This window comes from Lacerta agilis, chromosome 12 (genome assembly GCF_009819535.1).
Source record: "Lacerta agilis isolate rLacAgi1 chromosome 12, rLacAgi1.pri, whole genome shotgun sequence".
Classification (NCBI taxonomy): Eukaryota; Metazoa; Chordata; class Lepidosauria; order Squamata; family Lacertidae; genus Lacerta; species Lacerta agilis.
This window is the reverse complement of record NC_046323.1, coordinates 48,427,342-48,443,712: the sequence shown is the minus strand read 5'-3', so window position 1 is coordinate 48,443,712 and position 16,371 is coordinate 48,427,342. Positions and strand designations below refer to the sequence as shown.

The 16,371-nt window shown below is 44.1% G+C and overlaps 1 protein-coding gene across 1 annotated transcript; it reads left to right on the top strand.

Moving 5' to 3' along the window:
* The first annotated feature begins 2,025 nt into the window (after positions 1–2,025).
* Positions 2,026–15,443, top strand: LOC117055716 (solute carrier family 22 member 13-like). Its single transcript, XM_033165484.1, has 10 exons — positions 2,026–2,425; positions 4,245–4,348; positions 5,778–5,932; positions 7,973–8,141; positions 8,493–8,613; positions 10,601–10,692; positions 11,172–11,386; positions 12,121–12,229; positions 13,885–14,094; positions 14,945–15,443. Exons 1-10 carry the CDS (start codon positions 2,054–2,056, stop codon positions 15,033–15,035), a joined length of 1,638 nt encoding a protein of 545 aa, XP_033021375.1. The 5' UTR covers positions 2,026–2,053; the 3' UTR covers positions 15,036–15,443.
* Positions 15,444–16,371: the final 928 nt, after the last annotated feature.

The following is a 16,371-nucleotide window of genomic DNA, read 5'->3' as shown; positions in this document are numbered from 1 at the left end:
TGTTTTTTTGGGGGGTGGTTCAATTCAGTTAGGAATCTCTTGGGTCGCCCCCCCCCCATTTAACCAATTATATTTATATATCGGCAGCGACAAAAGCTTCCTTCACTCTCTCACACACAAGATTTTGCCATGTTTGCTTTTAAAAAGAAAATAACAATTCTTTAAAAAACACACAAAAAAACCCCAAACCTGTAGTTTTATTAGCTCTACCAATAGGTCACGAACAAAAGCTGCTACAAATGTGGAGGCAAAACGAAGAAAGGATAGGATAGGGCCACATTGCAGTGGTGTCATAGAGGCAGAGTGCGAAACAAAAGAGCCCCGTTCGAATTCTGAGTGTCTGTGTTGGAAGATCTAGTTCTGCCCCCCTCGCCCCCTCTGAGAGCACCACGTCCCGTCCCCCCCAACTCTTACTTTCTTTTAAAACCTGCATGGGTGGGGTGTAACACTAAGCAGCCCCGGGACTACTGTTTCCGAGGGGGGGGTGTCTCTTACCGGGGTGTGGGGTGTCCCCACTTGAGCGATGGGAGTGGCGGAGGCTCCGCCGCAGTCTCGATTCCCTGAATCCTTTGCCTGCCTTCAGCCGGCGGCGCGTCCCTTCGGAGCCTGTGATGTCATGCCACTAAAGCGGGCGGGGCTTGCCTCAAGCCCCACCCCCTTGTAGGATGATGACGATGGTGATGATGATTCAAAAAGGTGGGTGGAGCTTGTGGCTGAAATGGGCCTCAGGTGAGGAGCCAGGTGGGCGAAGCTTAGGGGGCAAGTAGTAGGCACCTCCCCACCCCACCCCCCACCCCACCCACTCTTCCCACCCTGTCTTCAGCTATGAAGACCAAATTATTCTGGTACAGTATTACTTCACTTTTGCCTGCATGCCGTGCGAACCTTGTTGTACTCTACACTGGGACGGGAGTCCAGCCTAATCCAGTGCAATGATGCAGTATCTATTTATTTACTCCCACCTCTGTCTAACCCAAGTCTAGCAGACAAGAGTATCCATGCTGGCCGTTCTCCTTGTAATTTTATTTTATTCTGTCTTAATGAGCCTTCACTCCCTTTGCTATTAGAAATTTCTAGGCACATGTCTCTTGGTAATAGTCCCCCCCCCCCTTTTTTTTTGCCTGGGATACTAAAAAGTGCTAGACGACTGTTTTGTTCTCGAGGTTCAAAGTGCCAATGATTTTATTATTTTATATTTGGGGGGGGTAAGGAATTATTTCTAACCTTTTTACCCTTAACGGATCAGAGGGTGTTTTTTTTAAAAAAAATTATTTTGGGGTAAATTCTGAACTTGAACCTAGAAATCAGTTGGTATTTTTTTAAAAACTTAGTTGATACTCTTAGGGATGATGATGGTGTATTAATATAACAGGAACCTCTACACGATTTTGGTGTACTGTAGATTTTAATGAAAGATGTAAAATATTCAGCCTTTCCCCTCCCCCCTTTGTATTTTACTGCATGTATTTCTCTAATTTTAATCAATAAAAAAAATGTCCATTGCTTTTGGGAGTCGGTTTGTATTCTTGTGATGTGGCTCTCATTCTCTCTCTCTGCCTCTTCTTGCAAATATCCCCAATACCTCACCACGGTTATGTCGTATGCTTACATACAAGAGAATATCTACACAACACACCATCCTTCCTCAAGAGAAGTTCTGGACTGCATTTGTAATCTCTCTGCCCAACTTTAATTATTGGTTCTTGGTCCCCCACCCCCTATCATTTCCCCATATTTCCTTAGTTGGCATTTCCAATATTAGAATAAATAACAGTGGCGACGTGGGACAAGCTTGTCTTTTCCCTTTTTCAATACTGCATTTTCCCGTGATAGTGCCACTTATTGTTGGCAGCCAGGTTAATGGGTTACAGAGTAGAGTTGCAGAAACGTGAGGCGTGCTGCTGTCAAAAGATCACAGTGGATACCCATCCTTGTTGCCAAATGCCATCTAAGCATTTATTTTGGGTTTAAACATTAATTCCAGAGGCTAGGTGAAAAATCTCCCTTGGAGGAGATTGCAGTCGCAGAAGGGAAGGGTAGAAAGACGCCAGCAATGACTGACACTGGGGAAATCATCAAAGCTCTTGGAGACTTTGGGCAATTCCAATGGCGGTTGGTGGTGCTGATCACTCTAGCCACGCCAAGCCTCGCCTTTCATATGTTTTCCCAGTTATTCATGGTCTTGGAAGAGCCCCACCATTGCAACACAAGCTGGTTCAACGCCATCGGCTTGAACCTGACTGAAGAGGAACGGCTGAACTTGACCCTTCCCAAAAAGCCCGATGGGACATTTGAAGAATGTCTCATGTACACTCCAGTGGACTGGGCTCTCGATGCCATCATACAATATGGGCTTAATTCTACCGAAAAGTGTCGGCGTGGCTGGGTTTATCCTTCAAACCAAGAGCCTTCCTTGCTCACACAGGTTTGGAAATTTTGTTTTACCCTTCTGAATCATTTGCTTGCATTTCCCCCTAAGTTATTTATTAATTTATATACGCCAAAATGGCTTCTAAGCAGTTTATATACCCCTGTCTCCCTCCCTTCGCGGATCCCAAGGCAACCTACATTTCTGTCCCGCTGCGATGTGGTCTCCCATCCAGGCACTCGGCAGGCCTGGGTCTGCTTAGCTCCGACATGGTGGTGGCCTCGTGGGTCTTCAGACCGTATGGCAGGAACACAGTCCAGCACTTTTATTCTGCGCAGGCAGCGCATTGCAATGTCTCTTCGCAAGAAATGCAAGGAAGCAGACATTACGAAGTATACATTCCTGAAGGTGGTTTTATGAGCCGTTAGAAGTGACAGCAGCAGGGACTGATTTGGGTTATTTCTTTATATAAGATTGTCCCAGCATACGCCATGCTTCAGAGAAGCCTATTTAGGCATAAAGCAGTATATTAATGGTGGCGGCGATTTATTGCTAGAGGGTTGACAGCCAAACGTTTTGGTCTGTAGTTTCCTTTGGTCAGTAAAACATTGCCTCTCATCCTGCTCCTCTAGCTCCTGGCTCCTTTTGGGGAGAGCCCCTAATTCATAGCTTTCGAGACTTCCTTGCATGTCTGTCTCTGCCCTTTTGATGACAGCACTACCAAACTCCTGTTCCTAGGAATATAGGAAGAGTGCTTTAGAATCAGGCTAAATAAAGTCTGTTCTTACAGTAGCTAACCACTGGAGGTAATCTGTTGCCATCATAATTAGTAGTCATTGGTGGTCCTATTCTCCATTAGTTTGTCTAATCCCCTTTTCCGCAGTTTAGCCATGCATGCATTGTGTATGGTACCAGGTACCTCACTTTGAGCACAGTGAAGTTTCAGGAGGTTGTGCCTATTGCACTTCACACCCTCGCAATTCAGAGCCATTTCACTTCCACACCTGTAGCCACAGGCGCCTGTTAAGCAACATCTTACGAACTGCCCTGAGATCTTCGGGCAATGGGCAATATACAAATTTAATTAACAACAGCAACTCCCAACTCCAACGCCTGCCCCACGGATGATGCTAAATCACAATCTGGCAACCCTAAGTGTTTTTGCGAGCCAGGGAAAGTGTATTGCTTTGCATTCATTTGTTTGTCTTCCTGTCTATTTCCAGCCCCCTCCCACCAAATTATGAACTTTAAACTTAAAACAGCAGCATCACTTTTCAGGCAAGTGAAAATGGTAAACGCAATGGCTGCTATCAAAAAATATTTCTGTGTGCATATGCACACACACACAAAATTAAAATTAAAAGCAAACTGAATTTTAAAAAATCACCCAAAGTTACACCACAAAAGGAACTCAATTCACATTCAATTCACTTGTAAATTATAGGTGCAATTCAGAGGTGTTCGATTTAATTCAGTGAATTAGTTAACCTGAATTAGATCATTGCAAGATCTGAATGAACCTTGGTTGAAGAGCCCTGGTCTCCACTGACTGCTCCCCAGGTTTTCCAGGTTTATTATCTGGAGATGTTAGGGATTGAACCTAGATCTTTCTGCATACAAAGCAGCTGCTCTACCAATGAGTTCTGATCCTTCCAATTAAAAGTAGCAGGTCTGTATTCTTGGACAACTGCTGCCAGTTAGTGCAGGCAACAGAGAGTTAGGAGGACATAGTATGCTAACACCTTGGTTGAAAACGGTTTCCTATGCACAAGCCTTGGCTACTGAAAAGGTGTGCCCATTGTCAAGCAACAAGTTTCATCCTTTCCCCTCTACTGATTCCCTTCAAGTAAAGTGGCTTTCCTTTTCTTTCCTTAAGTTTGACCTGGTATGTGACAGGGAAGATTTAAACGACATCTCGCAATCTATTTACATGCTGGGCCTTCTCGCTGGAGCGCTGGTGTCTGGTCTGTTAAGTGATCGGTAAGAGTGAAAATAAAGTGTTGACATTTAGAAATGTGGTCAGCCAGAAGGAGATTCCTGCTCATCCCCCAAAACCAGCTTCAGAAGGATTTTACTCAGGACAGTAGCATGGGAGGAATGGGTTAAGTTCCCGGCTACTTTCCTGCCTGCTTGTTATTAGATTCCCCAAGCTAATGCAATTTGCATTTTTTTTTAAGAAACCTGCACCTTAAATGCAACAATAATAATACAGTAAATGATTTTAACTTTGCATGTAGCTTGGTCCTTAGAGCATCGTAAGTGTCTTTAAAATGGGTAAAAGTGATTGTGGCACTGCTGCCTGTGTCACCAGAGTCATAAAGTCTACCACAAGTACAAAACCAGAGACAGCGGAGAGGTGTGGCCATGAAACTCAGGAGGTTCATTGGGTTTATGACATTTATCTGTAAAGTTTAAAGCACGTGAGATAAACTGTTCTCAGCAGTAGAATTTGTGATAACACAGCCATCATTGCAAGGCTAAGAAGATTTAACGCACATAGTGGGAGACACGTCCCTAGTTTCAGTTAAGACCTTAATGGACAGAGTCAAATTTTATCACGAATTTTATCACGAAATCTGTAGTTTCATGATGAGGTTTGGGGCGTGACTTCAACAGCAACAAAACAATGGCTTCCAAGCCAGTAGAAGAAGTGAAATGACGATACCACAATAAATGCTAGTTTTTAAGATACCACAATACTCTGATCCTTTCTGCTGCAGCAGATATAACAGGATGTTTCATAGATGAGCAAGCTCCCTCCGGCTTTTAGCAATGGCATATTGTCATTGTTGTCATGCATATAATAGGGAACTCAGGAGCAGAGTCGTGGCTGCTCAGTAGCTACTGAGAAAAAAGAGGAAGATGCAGGGAGACTGTAAGGTTCGTAGAAGCAGGGGGGTTGGGGAACCTAAGGGGGCACCCCCACAAAAAAGTCCAGTGAGGACTGAGCTTGCATAGTGGCCATACAATGTATGACGGGGAAGACTGGGAGGAGGGAATGGAGTATCTTGGGAAAAGTATGACTGGCTGGTACCCTAATCACCAGTGACGTCTGTTTGCAGGTCCCACTTATATTTTGAAAATCCCAGTATACAAGGCAAACATCTGAAAACCAGAGTAGCACTTTGGGGAGGTTGGGAGTATGTAAGTTACACCAGCCTCCCCCAATGTGGTGCCCTTCAGATATTTGGGGCTCCCACCATCCCAAATTGCCGGTCCTGCTGGCTGAGGCTAATGGGCTCCCAGCAGCATCTGTCCTTTCATCCCTCTACCAAAGAGTGCAGCTGGAGACCAATGTCCTTGTACCCAGTGATTTTTGTGCGTGCCTCCTGTTTTCTGCTACTGTCTTAGGAGAGGGAAAGTTCCCCAAAAGCAACACGATGGCAAAATGCGTTTCCCCCTCTCCCAGGTTTGGTCGGCGGCCAAGTATTCTGTTGTCCATGCTCATCGAAGGCGTGTTTGGGGTTGCTACGGCCTTTGCTCCCAATTTCTACCTCTACATTGCGTTCAGATTTCTTGTGGGCGCTGCTGTTTCCGGAGTTGTGATAAGCAGTTTAGCTTTAGGTAAGATGTACACAAACGGCTTTACAAAATAGAAAGGGAAGCCTAGTCTCTGGGTTCCCCTTTGGGCAAATGAGGCCCTCAATACCAATCTACCTGCCCCTCGGAAATCTCCCCATGCCTCGGCACTCACTGGCTGTTCTTTGTGCGGTGTGTGTTTGTTTTTATTATGTTTATTGTGAATATTCATTACTCGCTGCCTTGCGGGACATCCTCAGCGGAAGAAAAGGCTAAGGAGTAAACCCAACACAAATCTGGAGTGGAGTCCCTAAGACAGTTGGGGGGCAACTCCTGCAGCCAAGCTGGTGCTAAACGTGTGGCTCTGCTTTCCTTGGATCACATCAGTGAGGCCTTTCTTTTATTTTATTTTTTTTTAATTGTTTATTGTACGAGAATTTTTACATACATTGTATAATCTCCGTCTAGTATTGAATTTCCCGTACAGTTTTTTTCCTTTTTCCCTTCCCACCCCCCTCCCCACCCATGGTCCATTGCAAGGGTTCAAACAGTAGACCTCAGCCACGGGCATAGAGTCATTAATTTCCACCGAATGTCTTTTCCCCCGGTTGTTATTATCCATTGAAAATAGAGCTTCCATCTGGTCTTGATCATCGTAGCCTTGACCTTCCATGACGTTTCCTGTTTCGTGACTGCAATGATATCCGATTGGATAAAATCAAAAAGATAATTAGACCAGACCTCTTCTGTCCATTTTTTTCTATCCTTCCACCCCAGCGCTATTGTTGCCTTTCCTGCTAGAATCATGGCTTTGAATGTAAACTGGTCCCCTTTCTCTATGGCTATATTTCCAAGTAATCCCATTGTCATAAGGTTAAAGTCTATAGATAACTCAGTGAGGCCTTTCTTTCGCGCTCTGACTGCATTAAAGAACAACAACAATTGTGGTGTTTCTATTCTGAATAGCTGCACATTGTCATTCACTCAGCATTCTGAGTCTTAAGTATGGTTTCTGAAGACAGGTATACCAAACTCTCACATGAGCAGAAGCGATAGCTCAATGGTCAAGCCTTGTGCTTTGCGTGTAGAAGATCTCATGTTCAATTCCTGGCATCTCCAAACAAAAGGATCAAGTAACAGGGGAAGGGGAAGACCCTTCTCTGCCTGAGGCCCCTGGGAGCTGCTGCCTTTCGGAAGTCCAAAGCCCTCCACATGGACCAATAATCTGATCTTGCATCAAGCAGCTCCATTTGTGATGCACACTTGTTAGAACAAAAGACCTGGGCCCTGGGCCCTTCCAGGGTTGTTGGACTACAGATCCCATCATTGGCTATTCTTGCTGGGGTTCATGGGAGTTGGAGTCCCTCAACATATGGAGGGTGCCATGTTGTTCACCCTTGACCTAGGGTCTTTGTAAGCCCTGGTGATCTTCTGATAGTTGAGGCTTCTTTGCACAGAGCTATGCAAAATAAACCCCAGATTGACAGCTGGCCAGCCCCAGCCACTTGTCAACCTTGTCCCATTGGGGAGATAAGAACCCGTCCAAGTTCAGTTGACCTAGGTCAGTGATGGCCAAACATGGCCCTCCAGCTGTTTTGGGACTACAATTCCCATCATCCCTGACCACCGGTCCTGTTAGCTAGGGATGATGGGAGTTGTAGTCCCAAAACAGCTGGAGGGCCAAGTTTGGCCATCACTGACCTAGGGCAAGGTTTATTACCCACTATATTGCTGCCCTAGGAATAGGTTTTTAAATGGCTTTCCAACTAGAACAATATTTTAGTAAGTCACAGCTGAGTGTGTATGTTTGTGTGTGTTTGTGTGTGTGTGTGTGTGTTACTGAACATCCAAGACAAGTGCCCTACATAATAGCCACAAATTCTCTTTGCACTACCAGCAGGAAAAATCAAGAGAGGGTTTTGTGGAATTGAATGCAACTTGAAGTCAAAACTTCTAATTGCGAGACTGCCCTGTCAAAAGCTGTTTTTTAAATAAAATAAAATAAAATAAAGCTTCATTCATATGATTGGTTTTTTGTTGCTTTGTTTTGCTTTAAGATCTATTTCTCCTCCTAACCACCTGTAGCTACAGAATGGGTTGGAATTGTCTACCGTCCACATACGGTGATTATCAGCCATGCAGCCTTTTCCGTGGGGCAGATGATCCTGGCTGGCTTGGCTTATGCCTTTCGAGACTGGAGGACACTGCAGCTTGCTGGATCTGCCCCAGTTTTTGCCCTCTTCTTCTACCTGTGGTGAGTACTAGATCAGAATGTGACAAGTCCCAGAGCCAGGCCCCGACCCAACCACCTATTTTTTATTTGAAGTGGTATTTTGTTTTGTTTTTACCCTGTCTTCTGCAAGAGCCTCAAGGTGGCTTACAATGAAAACAGGTGCATTGCAGAGGGTTGGACTAGATGACTCGTGGTGTCCCTTCCAGTTCTACAGTTTCATGAGTTGGACTTGCAGCAATATGTCAAGGGTTCCAGTCTGCTATGCTGTCTGCCAGGACACCGTACTATACACACACACACACACACACACACACACATGAATGATGTAATGGACTGCCCTGAATTTTGCTTGCCTGTTGGAATATTTCTCAGGGTCCTTCCTGAATCTGCTCGGTGGCTGGTGACCAAAGGAAAAACAGAAGAAGCCAAGAAGCTTCTCCAGAAGGCATCTTCTGTCAACAAACGAACCATCCCACTGAAGCTGTTAGATGAAGTAAGAGAAGTCAGGCTTTGTAGCCGACTATTCTTTGCAAAAATATCATTTATTTCACCAAGTCCCTATTGTTTTGTGCACCACAATCTCAGAACGGTGAGAGATTTCAGGGGTGCCGGAGCATACCTTGGGCTAATTACTTGCATCCCTCCCCCCACAAAAAATAGCTAACTTTAATTTTCAAAAGCAGATGTCTTGTAGAAAAAATGAAAAGCACAAAACTTGAAACTGATCAATGTATTTTAAATGGCTGAAGTCGCCTAATTGTGGCATCAAAAAATTGGATCCTTGGGCACGGCCTGGGGAGTGGAGCTCTATGGCTCTAGGATGAAGTCAAAGAGGCAAAGGTAGCTCAGTAGTATTTGCCATACAGCCTAGACTGACTTTTCATCTAATCCAGGGGTTGGGAACTTGTGGCACTCTAGATATTGGTTGGACAACATCTCCCATTGTCCCTGACTGCTAGCCTGGGGCTAGCAAAGGCCCGCAGAATCACAATTCCTGTCCTACTGTGTACTTAAGCTCAAAAGGGAAAAAAATGCAGTCGTACATTGGTTTTTGAACAGCTTAGTTCACGAACTCGAACGCCGCAAACCTGGAAGTAGGTGTTCCGGTTTGCAAACTTTGCCTTGGAAGCCGAATGTCTGGTATGGCTTCCGCAGCTTCCGATTGGCTACAGAACACTCCTGCAGCCAATCGGAAGCCGCGCCTTGGTTTCCAAACGTTTCAGAAGTCAAACGGACTTCCGGAACGCATTCTGTTCGAAAACCAAGGTACGACTGTAGATAACATTTCCCCCATGCTTTTCCAGCTTCTGGCTCCAGAGCAAAACAAGTAAATGAATCTAGCCAAGCCATCCCAACTCCTTAGCAGCCTCCATTTGTCATCTTTTTTTTATAATAATATTTATTGAATTTTTTCACAAAACAAATTAAACAACAAACAATAACAACAAACATTAACAAAAAAACACAACAAAATTTACAACTTATTACTTCTATCCAAAAATAATTCAATTTTTCTCACATCTTAGTAGGACTTCCTCCTGTCACCTCCTTCTGCGTCCCTTGTGAATACCTTTTTCGTAACTTCCTAATCTTAACTAAATTCTAATCTATTTTCTTACAACTACTTAGCCATTAATATCTCTTATCTCTTAACTCATGTTTCCTCATCTAATTAATTAATTAATTCTATCTCTTCTCTTATCTTATTTTATCATCTTACATCCAAAATAACTGATTTCTAATCTACAGCCTATCTTATCCTCAAGATATATCAAACTTTCAATCTTACAATGCTCCTTTAAATACAATTTAAATTTTCCCCATTCTTTCTCCACCGCGTCGTCTCTCTGGTCACGGATCTTCCCGGTCATTTCTGCAAGCTCCATATAGTCAGCCTCCATTTGTCATCTTGCACAGGACTTTAGCAGCTCCTCACGTCTCCATTGCGCAGATCATGTTTACCCCTAACTCCCACGAAACCTTGTCTAGCTGAGAAGGTGAGCAGACAGGAACCATGGATGAGCTTGGAAGGAACTGCGCTTCTTTTTGCTCATTGCAAAACCCAACAGAATACCTGCGAAGTGCCCCAGGGGAAATGGGACATCCGGGTTTTTTTGTGAGAGACCGCGGTGCCCATTTTCGGTGTCACGTGCTCTCACACTGTGTTCTTACCCCCAAAAGCGCTTTTTAGGGGGCAAGGGCAAGGCACGGGTCACGTGACTTCCCCGGGAGTGTGTCCTGGAAGACACGAGTCCTGGTTTTGCGTCTCCAGAAGTTGGGCAGTGTGCTACAGGGACACAGATATGGCCAACACTGTTCGGGTGGTCCATAACTATAGTTTGGTTTTGATGCAGAAACAAAGCAAAAAAAAGGTGAACTGAGATGGGCTGTCCAGAAAGCAAGAGATTACAAATGAAGTTAACTTGGTTTTCCCACTCCGCCCTTTCTTTCTTTGTTTTCACTTTCATGTCTTGCAAAAGCTGAAACCTGAAAAGACCGTATCTGCAGGCATTTGGAAACTGTTTAGAAACCCCAACTTGGGGAAGGTGACTTTCATCATATCAACAGTCTGGTAAGCCTGTTATCTATTGTTACTTTATTTGCAGTGGTACAGGACCTGCATTGCAGGCCAAAGGTGCAAAGTTCCTGGCCTCTGTTCTGTATGCAGAAGGTTCCCATTTCAAACTCTGCTATCTCCAGGTGTGGCTGGCAAGGACGCTACCTGAAACCCCAGAGAGTCACAGCCATTGTGTGGACAACACTGAGTCAGATGGACTAGATATCCAACTTGGCATACAGTGGTACCTTGGGTTACATATGCTTCAGGTTACATACTCCGCTAACCCAGAAATAACGCTTCAAGTTAAGAACTTTGCTTCAGGATAAGAACAGTTTCAGGTTAAGAACTGACCTCCGGAACAAATTAAGTATGTAACCAGAGGTACCACTGTATTTCCTAGATCTCAGAGAATGGGATTGGAAAGACTGTGTGTCCTTCCAGTTTAAAACTCGCCTTTCTTTTAATCATGAATATGGTCTGTTTGCCTTTAGGTTTGTCAACAGTTTGGCGTACTACGGGTTGAGCTTGAACGTGGGCGGTTTTGGTTTCGATATCTACCTGACGCAGGCTATCTTTGGGGCTGTTGAAATTCCAGGTCGTCTCTCCTGCATCTTCCTGATGCAGTGGCTAGGGAGAAAGAAATGCCAATCCTCCGCCTTGCTCCTGGGGGGAGCCTTTTGCCTTCTCATCGCTGTCATCCCAAAAGGTACATATCAACCCCTGGAGGGCTAGCATCCCCCGGGCTAACACTTGCCAAATGGGCTCTGTTTTAAACCAGTGTTCAAAAGAGGTTCGGATAAGTGAAGTCAGGCGATGCTCTGATTGGAATCTCAGCTTGCTCCAGCAAGCAGCCGACCCAGGCTGAGCATTCAATAGTGCTCCAGTTTCCTCTTAGCAGCAGTCCTATCTTTGGTGAGTGACATCTCTACTCTTATAGGGGCTTATCATTCTTCTTCTTCTTCTTCTTCTTCTTCTTCTTCTTCTTCTTCTTCTTCGATTTAATGCATATACCTCTTAATGCCAAAATGAGCTGTTTACAAACTATAAAAACACAAAAAGTTAAAATATAAAGATCCCAGATTAAAATATGCAAGAAAACAATCCCATTTGAAACCACACAGCAATTTAAGCAGGAGATTGAACAGAGAGATCAAGGCATAGCTCTCAACTTTCCCCTTTTTTTAAAAGGGAAATTCCCTTATTCCGAATAGGATTCCTCGCAAGAAAAGGGAAAAGTTGACCGCTATGGATCAAGGCAATGCCTGTGGAAACGGATGCATCTTCCGAGGCTGGTGGCTCATACAGATGGCGCCTCTTGTACCCATGGCCTCTTCCCCTGAGCATGGGTTGTTGGAGCCCTGGGTCGCATGACAACACACCCACCCACACCCTCTGCTTTTGTTTTTGTGTTTTCTTTGACATACAATCTTTCTCCCCCAGATCTGCCTATAATAGTGACGGTGTTTGCCATCATGGGGAAGTTTATCATGTCTGGTTCCCTCTCCATATCATATGTGTATTCTGCAGAGCTGTTCCCAACTATTGTCCGGTGAGCTTTGCTATGTACTTTAAAAAATATTATGTCTCAAAAACAGGGTGTATTTATGCAGAGGGCCTGAAATAGAGCTTTTTAAAAATAAAAAAATAAAAAGTTATATCAGATGTAAAGGTTGCCTTTCCAGTTTTTCAGTTGGATAATTCATGACCTTTTGCAGTGTTACGTAATGGAAGTTGCCCATATGAGCAGCCATAGCTCTATATAGCACCACCCTGCCTGCTCCTATGTGTAATTCAAGCACTTGTAGACTGAAATGGGCTTTGATGACAAAATGGTGGAAAGAGGGGCTGGGGACTGCTAGGTCTGGAGAACCAGGCTCTCTAGCAAAATTTGAGAAACGTCATATGCTGTCAGGGCTTTTTTTTTCAGCTGGAGCTCACCAGAGCTCAGCTCCAGCACCTCCCAGGTGGACATCGTTGCCATTCTAAAAGAACAAGGGAGACGTTCATGATGAGCTCTGGCACCTCTTTTTCTAGAAAAATAGCACTGCATGTTGTGTTTATAAACCGACCATACAATCAACAAACGATTATACCAGTAAGTTTAAACTTGTAGACTGGATGAATGGAGAAGACTGACAGTAACAAGTGAAATCTCCACTCTCCACTCACTTTCCTGCAGAGGTGCCAACTTCCAAAGAAGATTGCGAGTGCCCAACGTCACAAGGAGCCAGGGGTAGAGCTTGTGGGAATGTTTAGGAGTGTGGATGAGTATATATTACTTTATATATATATCATCCCAGCTTGTGTGAGCAAGCTCCAAACTTAGCAGAGTTACATTCCCTTTTAAAACACACACAGCAGACGCGCTTGCACAGGCTTGCTAAAGCCTCTATAAGAAATATATATTCCTGGTATATTCCCCTTGTTCCCTCTTAAAAGTAAAGACACAACACAGTAATATTTATAAGATATAAAAGAGTTTACTTACAGTCATCCATGAGTTACAGTACAGGCTCAGAGAAGCAGACAGGCTTAGATAAATGTATTTACATGTAGAGGCTAACTCCATAAGGGAGGAAAGCCTCTTTGTGCTCTCTTGGCTGGGAGCCGAGAGAGCATCTTCTCCTAAGATGTTGCTTGTTCAGAAGACGATACAAAAAAGAGAGAGAGAGCGCGTCTGCTTCCTGTGGTTTTTGTGTAAACCTCCCCAGGTAAAACCACACCCATCTCAAGTTACACAGAGGAAGTTGTCTCAGTCCAGGTAAACAGGAAGTTAAGGCTGGAGAACTGAGACACCTTCATGTCCACTCTAGGCTGCTCTGTGTTTACATCCCACAGAGCTGAACGCCCTGTGTTTGGCTGCTCTGTGTTTACATCCCACAGAGCTGAACGCCCTCTGAACATTGAGGGGGCCTAAGAGTTTTGAGCTTAGGATAAGCCAATGCTTATTCCTGCTTCCAATAGTGCTTATTGGCTGTGCTTTGCGGCAATCAAAAAGCCACTTGGTTTCAGGAATCTATAGGGAAAGTGCCATTTCTGTGGGTTGCCTTTTTATATCCATGTGCCCCCTCTGCCTCACATGGAAGCAGTGCCAGCTCCTGAGCCTGGGAACTACCATTTTGATTTCCCGCAATACTCCCAATGCACCTCCCCTCCAGAGGATTGTGGGAAAGACTCGTCACACATGTCTTCCTTCCTTCTCAGGCAGACTGGAGTGGGGTTGTGCCAGACGGCAACCAGATTGGCAGGCATCATTTCGCCTCTGATCGGTCTCTTGGACAAGTACCACCCCTCTATCCCTGTGGTGATATTTGGCAGTGCAGCCGTGGCTGGTGGATTCCTTGCTTGCTTGCTTCCGGAGACGTGCGGCAAGGAACTCCCGGATCACATGGATGACATTGCACACTATCAGAGGCAAGTCTCGGGGTGGTTCTGAAGACTTGTGCATTTATTTATTCCCTTGCCTTTTTTGTATCGAGTTTGTGCTTGAGTTTTTGACTTGGATGTGCTCCCTGGCTGTGTGGAGTCTGCAAGGCAGCTAATTGCTTCCATTAAAACAATGCAGTGCTAAAGCAACAGTGTTGAGTGATTTAAAAACATTGTTTGAGCCTGCCAGGGGCTAAGCAATTATTTGCAGTCATTTGTACACATAGTTAATTGAACTGGTTATCAGAAGAGAAGGTTGACTATTGAGGTTTTTACTCACACTCGGGAATCTCAGGGCTATGGATCACTTGATTACTCTGCCTCTAGGGCTGCTTCATACGTGCATTGCTGTTGCTCGAGGTCCACAATATTGAGGGTTTGCTTGCATGTGCAGATGAGCTGTCACAGACCTAATGCCACAAACAGATCTCCTGTCTCAGCCGATCATGCACACACCTTTCCAGGGCAGACAGCTCACTTGTTTGCCTTCTATTAACTTACATGAATGTGTGAACTGTGCCTTGATGAGTGGCAGATGATCTGCAATAACTGGTTGAATCACACATGTTGGGCATCATCTGACATTGAAACCATCAGTGCTAATGTGGCGTTACCTGAAGAGGCTGGGAAAGGCTGTGTCTGAAACCCCGGAAAACGGCTGCAAGTCAGAACAGACAATATTAACCTACCTGAACCCAAAACCATGACTCTGTGTGAGGCAGCTTTTGTGAACCAATTCCTAGGTTTCCTTGATGCACCTGCCATTCAAAAGCATTTGGAGCAGAAAACTTATGCATAAATTTAATCATCTCCTTTTAACCTTCTTTCCTCTCCATAGGCCCAGCAAAAGAATCAACGGTAGTTTGAGAAATGCGTGTTTCAAACCAAATGAAGACATTAGTGAACCGACAACAATAACTCGCCTTTAACCCATAGTATGGATTGCTCCAAGGTGCCAAGAAGAATGTGTGAATTTCCTCCCCTCCCACTCTGAGCCCAGCAGATAAAAATAATTGGTTTAAACAATGGATTTTTTAAAAAAATCATTTCTATTAAATTAAAATAACTTGATTTGAAATATATAAATGTAACATGAGCAAACAGATTAAAGCATGCACTCATGTTTAAAAGAACATTGATAATCTTAGGATAGATCTGGTTGTGCTTGGGAGCATTTAGGGTGCAATTCTGTGCTCACACATATATGGGAGTAAATCCCTTTGGACTTAATGTAGGACTTCTAGAAAACATCAGAATCAGCATTGTATCAAGACAGACCTGGAGATGCTGGGGATTGAACCTGGCACCTTCTGCATACATAGAATCATAGAACTGTAGAATGGGAAGGGACCCACAGGTCATCTAGTCCAGGCATAGGCAACCTTGGCCTGCCAGATATTTTGGGACTACAACTCCCATCATCCCTGACCACTGGTCCTGTTAGCTAGGGATGATGGGAGTTGTAGTCCTGGAGGGCCAAGGTTGCCCATGCCTGATCTAGTCCAACCCCCTTCAATACAGCAATCTCAGCTATAGCATTCATGACAGAGGGCTATCTAACCTCTCCTTAAAAACCACCACACTCTTTCTTTTTCTTTTTTACAGCTGGTGGATTATTAGCTTTAAATTGTTTTATTGTTTCAAAATTCTGTAGTGTCAGATGTTCTCTTTGTGACTCCAACATGAGAATTTGCTGGGATGGAATGTATTAGGGTTGTAAATACTCTTATGAAACGAGTAAGTGAAATAGTTGAGCGTTTCTCTTATCAGGAGACCTCTGTAGCTTTGCATGTCTGTGGGAAGTGATCTGCTGGTCTCAGCTTTATCCTTGTACTTGAAAGTTCCAGTGTACCTGAAGAAAACAGGTTTGCACGTATGCGTTTGTTTGTAGTTTCCATAGCTAAATGTCTGAAAAAGCTTTACCTATAATGGGGAAAGACAGGCGACTTTTTGAAACCTAAGAAACACAGGCCATAACTTTTATCTGTTACATATTCAAAACACACCAATATAACATGTCTTTCCTGAGAAGTATTCAGGCAAAAATGTTCCTCTATAACCAAACTTTTGGCTGATTAAACCATCTACTGGTGTTTGTAGAAGGAGGGGGGGCGGTATTCGTTTGCTGCTGTTGTTTTGTTATGCATTTTGTGTTTCTATTTTGTATTTTTATGCTATAAACCAGTCTATGATGTTTGTATGAAAGGCAGTATCTGAATGAATGAATCAAATAATTAAATGGATAATAGTTTGAGCCATTGGCAT